This window comes from Scyliorhinus torazame, chromosome 12 (genome assembly GCF_047496885.1).
Source record: "Scyliorhinus torazame isolate Kashiwa2021f chromosome 12, sScyTor2.1, whole genome shotgun sequence".
Classification (NCBI taxonomy): domain Eukaryota; kingdom Metazoa; phylum Chordata; class Chondrichthyes; order Carcharhiniformes; family Scyliorhinidae; genus Scyliorhinus; species Scyliorhinus torazame.
In genome coordinates this window covers 86,165,497-86,175,670 of record NC_092718.1, presented here as the reverse complement: position 1 = coordinate 86,175,670, position 10,174 = coordinate 86,165,497, and the positions used below count along the sequence as shown (strand labels likewise).

Genomic DNA, 10,174 nt, shown 5'->3' with positions numbered 1-10,174 from the left:
AGTTTGATTCTTCAATACTTTAACTAGTAGTTAAATTAAACAAGATAGAATTAGATTAACTATGAATATTATACTTTGCACTCTGATCTAACTATACACTTCTGTTCTCTAGCCACAACACACCCAAAGAGAGCGGGAAAACAGATTGAGCTTGTACTTATACTCCCTGTTAGCATTGCCCTCTGACCTTCTGACTGTACTGACTACACATTAACCCTTCATGTATATACAGATGCTGAGATCACGACACCTGCCTCCGACCCACTGACCTCTCAAACATCACCTGCAAAAAAACTTCCAATCACAACTTATTGATCCTTCAATCTCTGTATCAAGCAATGAGGGAACAGCAAACATGGAATGAATCAATCTCTGTTACTATACATGATCCACAATGGATGAGGTAGGTGTATTACGTAGAAATTTAGAAAATAGGAGCAGGAGGAGACCATTCGGTCCTTCGAGCCCACTCCGCCATTCATTATGATCATGGCTGATCATCCAATTCAGTAGCCTAGTCCTGCTTTCCCCCCATATCCTTTGATCCTCTTTGTCCTAAGTGCTATATCTAACTGCTTTTGGAAAACATGCAATGCTTTGGCCTCAACTACTCCCTGTGGTAACAAATTCCACAGGCCGACCACTCTCTGGATGAAGAAATTTCTCCTCATCTCTGTCATAAATGGTCTACATTGTACCCTCAGACTGTGAGCCCTGGTTCTGGACACAGCCACCATCGGGAACATCCTTCCTGCATCTATCTTGTCTAGTTCTGTTAGCATTTTATAGGTTTCTATGAGATCCCCCCTAATTCTTCTGAACTCCAGTGAATACAATCCTTTAAAAAAAAAAAAAAAATTTTGAGTACCCAATTATTTTTTTCCAATTAAGGGGCAATTTAGCGTGGCCAATCCACCTACCCTGCACATCTTTGGGTTGTGGAGGTGAAACCCATGCAAACACAGGGAGAATGTGCAAACTCCACACGGACAGTGACCCAGAGCCAGGATCGAACCTGGGACCTCGGCGCCGTGAGGCAGCAGTTGTGCCACCTCCAGTGAATACAATCATAACCGATTCAATCTCTCCTCATACGTTAGTTCCACCATTCTGGAAATCAGTCTGGTAAACCCTCCCTGCACTCCCTCTAGTGGAAGAACTCCTTTCTCAGATGAGGAGACCAAAACTGCACTCAATATTCCAGGTTTGGCCACACCAAGGCCCTGTATAATTGCAGTAAGACATCCCTGCTCCTGTTCTCGATTCCTCTCAATGAAGGCCAGCAAACCATTTGCCTTCTCTACCGCTTGCTATACCTGCATGCTGACCTTCAGTGACTGGTGTACGAGGGTACCCGGGTCGCGTTGCGCATTCCCCTCTCTTAATTTATGGCCATTCAGATTATAGTCTGCCTTCTCACTTTTGCTGCCAAAGTGGATAACCTCACATTTCTCAAAATTATACTGCATCTGCCATTCATTTGCCCATCACTCACCTTGTCCAAATCACACTGAAGGATCTGTACATCCTCCTCACAGCTCACCATCCCACACAACTTGATGTCATCTGCAAATTTGGAGAAATTATATTTTGGCGGTGGCTGCCAATTGGAAAAATACTCATTTATTCCTACTCTTTGTTCCCTGTCTGCCAACGAGTTTTCTATCCATCTCAATACACTACCCCTAGTCCCAAGTGCTTTAATTTTACATGCTAATCTCTTATGTGGGACTTCCTCATCTCTGTTCCAAATGGCCTATCCCGTGTCCCCACACTGTGATTCCTGGTCCAAATACACCGCATCCACTGGCTCCCCTCGTCAACTCTATGAGTTACATCTTCGAAGAATTCCAGTCGATATATCAAGCATGATCCCCCCCCTTCATAAATCCATGCTGACTCTGTCTGATCCAGCCACTATTTTCTTCTGCTCTGCTAATAAATTGTTGATAATGGATTCGAGAATTTTCCCCATTACTGGCGTCAGGCTGACTGGTCTATAATTCCCTGTTTTCTCTCAACCTCCCTTTTTAAATAGTGGAGTTACATTAGCTACCCTCCAATCTGCAGGAACTGTTCCAGAGTCAATAGAATCCTGGAAGATGATCGCCAATGCATCCACTATTTCTAAACCCACTTCCTTATGTACTCTGTGATAGAGATTATCAGGCCCTGGCGATTTATCAGCCTTCTGTCCCATCAATTTTCCCAACACCATTTCTCTACTAATATTGCTCTTCAGTTCCTCCCTCTCACCAAACCCTGTGTTCCCCAACTTTTCTGGTATGCATTTGAGACCTCATTGTGAAGACAGAACCAAAGTATGTATTTAGTTGCTCAGCCATTTATTTGTCTCCCATTATAAATTCCCCTGTTTCTGACTTTAAGGGACGTACATTGGTCTTCACCAATGTTTCACTTTTCATGTGCCTCTAGAAATTCCGTCCGTCCCTCCATCCGCCCCTCCGTCCATCCGTCCCTCCCTCTCTCCCTCCGTCCGTCCCTCTCTCCGTCCCGCCCTCTGTCCCTCCATCTCTCCCTCCATCTCTCCCTCCATCTCTCCCTCCATCTCTCCCTCCATCTCTCCCTTCATCTCTCCCTCCATCTCTCCCTCCATCTCTCCCTCCATCTCTCCCTTCATCTCTCCCTTCATCTCTCCCTTCATCTCTCCCTTCAACTCTCTCTCCACCCCGCTCTCCATCCCGCTCTCCATCCCTCTCTCCATCCCTCTCTCCATCCCTCTCTCTCCATCTCTCTCTCTCCATCTCTCTCTCTCCATCTCTCTCTCTCCATCTCTCTCTCTCCATCTCTCTCTCTCCATCTCTCTCTCTCCATCTCTCTCTCTCCATCTCTCTCTCTCCATCTCTCTCTCTCCATCTCTCTCTCTCCATCTCTCTCTCTCCATCTTTCTCTCTCCATCTTTCTCTCTCCATCTTTCTCTCCATCTTTCTCTCCATCTTTCTCTCCATCTTTCTCTCTCTCTTTCTCTCAATCTCTGTGTATGCTGCCATGTTTCTGAGCTTGAAGTCTGAGCTGGTGAATGCTGCACTTTCCACAGAATCGATCTGTGTAACGTCCAGAACTCCATCACAACAGGTGAGGCACAGAGAGACCGCAGAGTGACCATCCCTCAGACCACCTCCTCAACCAGCAGAGAGACCTCGGAGTGACCATCACTTAGGCCACTTCCCCGACCAGCAGAGTGACCTCGGAGTGACCACCCCTCACATGCTCCACCCTGACCAGCAGACTGACCTCAAAGTGACTGCCCCAAGAACGCACAGACCTCCGAATGACCTCAAAGTGACCACTCCTCAGACATCCTCCTGACCTCAGAATGACCGCCGCTCAAACACTCCCCAGACCAGCAAAGTGACCTCGAAGTGACCACCCCTCAGACCACCCTCAACCAGCAAATTAACCTGAGTGTGACCGCCCCTCAGTTACCACTATCCAGCAAAGTGACCTTGAAGGGATTCCCACAGGAAAGACCCATCGATTTGGGTTCAGAGGAAAGGCTCACACTTGACTCTGTGTCTTTCACAACATCAGAATCTGACTCATGCTTTCTACAAAGAATATTCACCAGTCATCACCAGCAGTGATTTAATTCCACAATGTTCATTCACAAATAGTCAGAACCAAACAAACCGTCCCGTGTGAATGATTTTCTGGCCACTGGGAGGCAGTGTTGCTCCATATGGGAAAGCTGGGCCACTGCGTTCTGGATGGTGCAATGCCATTATAGTGCAAGACAGGATCAACGTACGATTGCATTGAGATATCGCCTGTGACAGCCATGGGACAACCTGTAAAGCTTGCAGAGAGACAAGCACTTTTGAATTTTGGTAACGCAGGAAACTCAGCTGCCAATTTGCACACAGCAGGATCCCACAAACAGCAATGTGATGACTCAAATCATCTGTTTTTTTCAGTGATATCAGTTGAAGGATGAATATTGTCCCCCAAGACACCAGCGATAACTCCCCTCCCACTGCCACCCCTGGGCCCTTGGATTGATGTCTCATCTAAAGGACAGCACCTCTGACAGTGCAGCACTCCCTCATGTTCCTGTGCTGTACATTTCTTTGTTCTTTTAGAAGATTGTAGTTTAGTCGGGCAGTATGGTCGGCACGGGCTTGGAGGGCCGAAGGGCCTGTTCCTGTGCTGTACATTTCTTTGTTCTTTGTTTGTTCTTTAGTACTGACCCTCTGACAGTGCAGTACTCCCTCAGTACTGACCCCCTGACAGTGCAGCACTCACTCAGTACTGACCCTCTGACAGGGCAGCACCCCCTCAGTACTGACCCCCCGACAGTGCAGCACTCCCTCAGTACTGACCCCCTGACAGTGCAGTACTCCCTCAGTACTGACCCTCTGACAGGGCAGCACCCCCTCAGTACTGACCCTCTGACAGGGCAGCACTCCCTCAGTACTGACCCCCCGACAGAGCAGCACTCACTCAGTACTGACCCTTTGACAGGGCAGCACCCCCTCAGTACTGACCCCCCGACAGTGCAGCACTCCCTCAGTACTGACCCCCCGACAGTGCAGCACTCCCTCAGTACTGATCCCCCGACAGTGCAGCACTCACTCAGTACTGACCCCCTGACAGTGCAGCTCTCCCTCAGTACTGGCCCCCTGACAGTGCAGCTCTCCCTCAGTGCTGACCCTCCGACAGAGCAGTACTCCCTCAGCACTGACCCCCTGACAGTGCAGCACTCCCTCTGTACTGACCCTCCGACAGGGCAGCACTCACTCAGTACTGACCCTCCGACAGTGCAGCACTCACTCAGTACTGGCCCAGCGGAATTCTATCAGGAGTTCGCAACGGACCTGGCACCACAACTGTTGGGAGCGTTTAATGAAGCGTTGGAGAAAGGGGAGCTGTCGGAGATGATGATGCAGGCAACGATCACAGTAATACCAAAAAAGGGGAAGGACCTTTTGGAATCTGGGTCGTATCGGCCCATATCACTGTTAAATACGGATGTGAAAGTACTGACGGGAAGGATGGAAGGTTGTGTCCGGTGGTTGCGAAGGACCAAATAGGCTTCGAAAAGGGCAGGCAGCTTTCTCATAATATAATGTGGCTGCTAAACGTGATCACGATTCTGTTGAGAGTCCAGGTGCCGGAGGAAATGATGTCCATGGCGCGTAGAAGGCATTCGACCGGGTGGACTGGCAGTACCTGGTTGAGATCCTGGGAAGGTTCGGATTTGGGCCAAGATTGTGCGTTGGTGCGCTTGTTCTATGTGGCACCGATGGCGAGTGTACGGATCAATGACATGGGTTCACAGAACTTTGAACTACACAGGGGAACAAGGCAGGGGTGCCCGCTGTCGCCAGTTGCTGTTTGGGCAGTCTATGGAGCCTCTGACTATGGCTATCAGCGGGTCGGCAGAGCGGCAAGGGATTGCGAGGGGATGAAGGGAGAATCGTGTGTCGCTACACGTGGACGACCTACTTTTGTATGTTTCGGGCCCGATGGAGAGCATGGGGAGGATCATTGGGCGTTCTCGGGATATAAGCTAAATGTCAGGAAAAGTAAAGTGTTCCCGGTGATCGAGTTGGGTCAGTGAGCCAACCTAGGGGGGATGCCATTTGAAGTGTTCAGAGACAGGTTTAGATACCTGGGGATTCAGGTAGCGAGGGAAAGGGCGATGCTTCACAAATGGAATTTAACAAAACTAGTGGAGGAGGTTAGGGAGGATCTGAAGAGGTGGGACACGCTGCACTTTACTTTGGCAGGGAGGGTCCAAGTGGTGAAGATGAACATTCTGCCGAGGTTTCTGTTCATATTGCAGACACTCCCAATCTTTGTACTGAAGGCCTTCTTAAACTGCTGCGAATGTGTTCCCGATGTGCATTGAGATGCGAAATAGTTTAGCTTGTGACATTTAGCACAGGTTTTTCCACGAGCAGGGCATTTTAAAATCTGATGCGTGTTGCCACACCTTGCACGTCCTGGTGCTCGCGACATCATGTGTGAAATGGCTTTTTTTAGGTGCGCCACTGCATTAATGGCGCCAGCCACGTTGTCAGTTTTCATGCCGCTTTCTCCGACAGTCATTTTCGATAATTGATTTCTTGCAAGTTCGCTTACTCTACACCTACTGATTGTGCCTTCTAAAGTCAAATCAGACTGTCATAATAACCTTTCTCGCAGTTTGTCAATGTTTACTCCTTAGACTATCTGATCTCGCAAAAGTGTGACTGGGAGAATTGAAAAATTACATGTCTGCGCTTTTAGTCTCAGATCCATAATGAAGCAGTCAAGCGTTTCACCTGCCTTTTGCACTCTGCCTGAACACCTACCATTCAAACGTTTTGTTTTGCTGTAACTGTCAGTGCTTGTCAAACTTTTCAATAACTTTGTTGTGCTTTCAAATGCTTGTGAACAGCCACTGTCAGAAACAGCTATTTTGCGCTAGTCGCTGGCCGCTTCTAGGTCTAGGGCAGAGATATACAATTCAAACTGCTGCTTGAAATTGCGCCAATTAACGTCTACTTTACCCGAAGAACAAAACTGCTGTGGAGTTTGCAGACCTTCCATCTGGCTTCAACTGGGATTTGCTTCGACTTCATCGTTGAAGTCAAAATCTGGTTCGAAAACTTTTCGAAGTTTTTTCTCACGGAAATTTCTTGCAAATGTCTTGTTTCTTTCTGCACCTTCCTACTTATCTTTAGCAAGCACACCTTCTGGTGTCCACTCCTGGTATCATGTGATGTTCTTGGATTTTTGAATGAGGATGTCTTCGAAGTGTAGTGTCTCACAAAGAACATCAAGCGATGTATTGAACAAAGCTAATTTATTTACACTACAACTAAATAGATCCAATTTGTTTGGATTTGGATTTTGTTTATTGTCATGTGTACCGAGGTACAGTGAAGAGTATTTTTCTGCGAGCAGCTCAACAGATCAACATTAAGTACATGAAAATAAAATTAAAAAAAAGAAATACATTAGAGGGCAACACAAAATACACAATGTAACTACATAAACAGCGGCATTGGGTGTAGTGTTAATGAGGTTAGTCCATAAGAGGGTCATTTAGGAGTCTGGTAACAGCGGGGAAGAAGCTATTTTTTAGTCTGTTTGTGTGCGTTCTCAGACTTTTGTATCTCCTGACCGATGGAAGAAGTTGGAAGAGTGAGTAAGCCGGGTGGGAGGGCTCTTTGATTATGCTGCCCGCTTTCCCCAGGCAGTGGGAGGTGTAGATTGAGTCAGTGGATGGGAGGCAGGTTCGTGTGATGGACTGGGCAGTGTTCACGGCTCTCTGAAGTTTCTTGGGCCGAGCAGTTGCCATACCAGGCTGTGATGCAGCCCAACAGGATGCTTTCTATGGTGCATCTGTAAAAGTTGGCAAGAGTTAATGTGGACATGCCGAATTTACTTAGTTTCCTGAGGAAGTATAGGCGCTGTTGTGCTTTCTTGGCGGTAGCGTCTATGTGGGTGGATCAGGACAGATTTGTGGAGATGTGTACCCCTAGAAATTTGAAGCTGCTAACCATCTCCACCTCGGCCCTGTTGATGCTGACAGGGGTGTGGACAGTACTTTGCTCCCTGAAGTCAATGACCAGCTCTTTAGTTTTGCTGGCATTGAGGGATAAATTGTTGTCGCTGCACCACTCCACTAGGTTCTCTATCTCCATCCTGTATTCTGAATCGTCGTAATTCGAGATCCGGCCCACTATGGTCGTATCGTCAGCAAACTTGTAGATGGAGTTGGAACAAAAGTTTGCCACGCAGTCGTGTGTGTACAGGGAATATAGTAGGGGCTAATGCAGCCTTGTGGGGCCCGGTATTGAGGATTATTGTGGAGGAGTTGTTGTTGTTTAGTCTTACTGATTGTGGTCTGTGGGTCAGAAAGTCGAGGATCCAGTTGCAGAGTGAGGAGCCAAGTCCTAGGTTTTTGAGCTTTGATATGAGCTTGGCTGGGATTATGGTGTTGAAGGCAGAACTGTAGTCAATAAATAGGAGTCTGATGTAGGAGTCCTTGTTGTCGAGATGCTCTAGGGATGAGTTTAGGACTAGGGAGATGGCGTCTGCTGTGGACCGGTTGTGGCGGTATGCACGTGTATGCTCTTGATCGCCGTCTAGTGGTTGGATGTAGTTACAGTAAATTGTTAACCCTTCATTATTATTACAATACACATATTGTCACAACCAACAATGGCCCCAGGTCCACCCCAAACCTTTCATAAAACTCTACCAGAACCCATCCAGCCCCGGGGGCTTCCCTGTCTGCATCGTCCCCATCCATCACCTCCCATAACTCAATTGGGGCCCCCAATCCCTGAACCAGCCCCTCGTCCACTTTGGGAAATTCTAGTCCATCTAGGAACCTTCACACCGCCTCCTTCCCACCCGGGGGCTCTGGCTCATAGATCCTCTTATAAAATGCCTCGAACACCCCATTTACCCTTAACTGGTCCATCACTACCTTACCTTATCACCCCTAACTCCATCTATCTCCCTCACCGCCTCCTGCTTTTTCAACTGATGGGCCAACATCCTACTCACCTTTTCCCCATATGCACACACTGCCCCTTTGGCCCTCCGCAGCTGTCTCACCGCCTTCCCGCAGAAACCAGCCCAAACACCATCTGGAGCCTCTGCGTCTCCTTCAACAACCTTGCCTCCGGCGCCTCTGAATTTCTCCTGTCCACCTTCAAAATCTCATCCACCTGCCTTGCCCTCTCTCCCGCTCCATTTTCTCCCTATGCACCTGAATTGATATGAACTGAACTGCCTCCTGAGTACAGCTTTGAGTGCCTCCCAGAGCTTGGCTGCTGTGGCCTCTCCCGTGTCGGTCAGCTCCATGTAGCCCCGAATAGCAGCCCTCGCCTGCTCGCACACCTCCTCATCCGCCAGCCTCAACATCCAGCCTCCACTGCGGCCATTGGGTCGCCCCATCTACACTATTCCCTTATCGTCCATATGTCTATCCAATGACCATTTGAACGTGCTTAGTGTTGGCGAGTCCACTACTGTTGCAGGCAGGGCATTCCACACCCTTACTACTCTCTGAGGAAAGAACCTACCTCTGACATCTGTCCTATATCTATCTCCCCTCAATTTAAAGCTATGTTCCCTCGTGCCAGACATCACCATCCGAGGAAAAAGGCTCTCACTGTCCACCCTATCCAATCCTCTGATCATCTTGTATGCCTCAATTAAGTCACCTCTTAACCTTCTTCTCTCTAACGAAAACAGCCTCAAGTCCCTCAGCCTTTCCTCATAAGATCTTCCCTCCATACCAGGCAACATTCTGGTAAATCTCCTCTGCACCCTTTCCAATGCTTTCACATCCTTCCTATAATGCGGCGACCAGAATTGCACGCAATACTCCAAATGCGGCCGCACCAGAGTTTTGTACAGCTGCAACATGACCCCATGGCTCCGAAACTCAATCCCTCTACCAATAAAAGCGAACACACCGTACGCCTTCTTAACAACCCTCTCAACCTGAGTGGCAACTTTCAGGGATCTATGTACATGGACACCGAGATCTCTCTGCTCATCCACACTGCCAAGAATCTTACCATTAGCCCAGTACTCTGTCTTCCTGTTATTCTTTCCAAAATGAATCACCTAACACTTTTCTGCATTAAACTCCATTTGCCACCTCTCAGCCCAGCGCTGCAGCTTACCTATGTCCATCTGTAACTTGTAACATCCTTCCGCACTGTCCACAACTCCACCGACTTTAGTGTCATCTGCAAATTTACTCACCCATCCTTCTACGCCCTCCTCCAGGTCATTTATAAAAATGACAAACAGCAGTGGCCCCAAAACAGATCCTTGTGGTACACCACTAGTAACTGGACTCCAGTCTGAACACTTCCCATCAACCCTTTGTCTTCTTTCAGCTAGCCAATTTCTGATCCAAACTGCTAAATCTCCCTGAATCCCATGCTTCCGTATTTTCTGCAGTAGCCTACCGTGGGGAACCTTATCAAACGCTTTACTGAAATCCATAAACACCACATCAACTGCTTTACCCTCATCCACCTGTTTGGTCACCTTCTCAAAGAACTCAATAAGGTTTGTGAGGCACGACCTATCTTTCACGAAACCGTGTTGACTATGTCTAATCAAATTATTGATCCATAAACCCCTTCAGCTCCTTCAATACTGGCGTCACCCTTGAGACTTGGGACTCGACCAG

At 48.0% G+C, this 10,174-nt stretch overlaps 1 protein-coding gene across 1 annotated transcript in view; it reads left to right on the top strand.

Annotated features, from left to right (window-relative positions):
- The first annotated feature begins 249 nt into the window (after positions 1 to 249).
- The window catches only part of ethe1 (ETHE1 persulfide dioxygenase), a 76,102-nt gene continuing 66,177 nt past the window's right edge, over positions 250 to 10,174 (top strand). Inside the window, exon 1 of the mRNA XM_072468948.1 lies at positions 250 to 403. Coding sequence (XP_072325049.1) covers positions 395 to 403 — 9 coding nt within the window. The 5' untranslated portion in view covers positions 250 to 394. The remainder of the gene's footprint in view (positions 404 to 10,174) is intronic.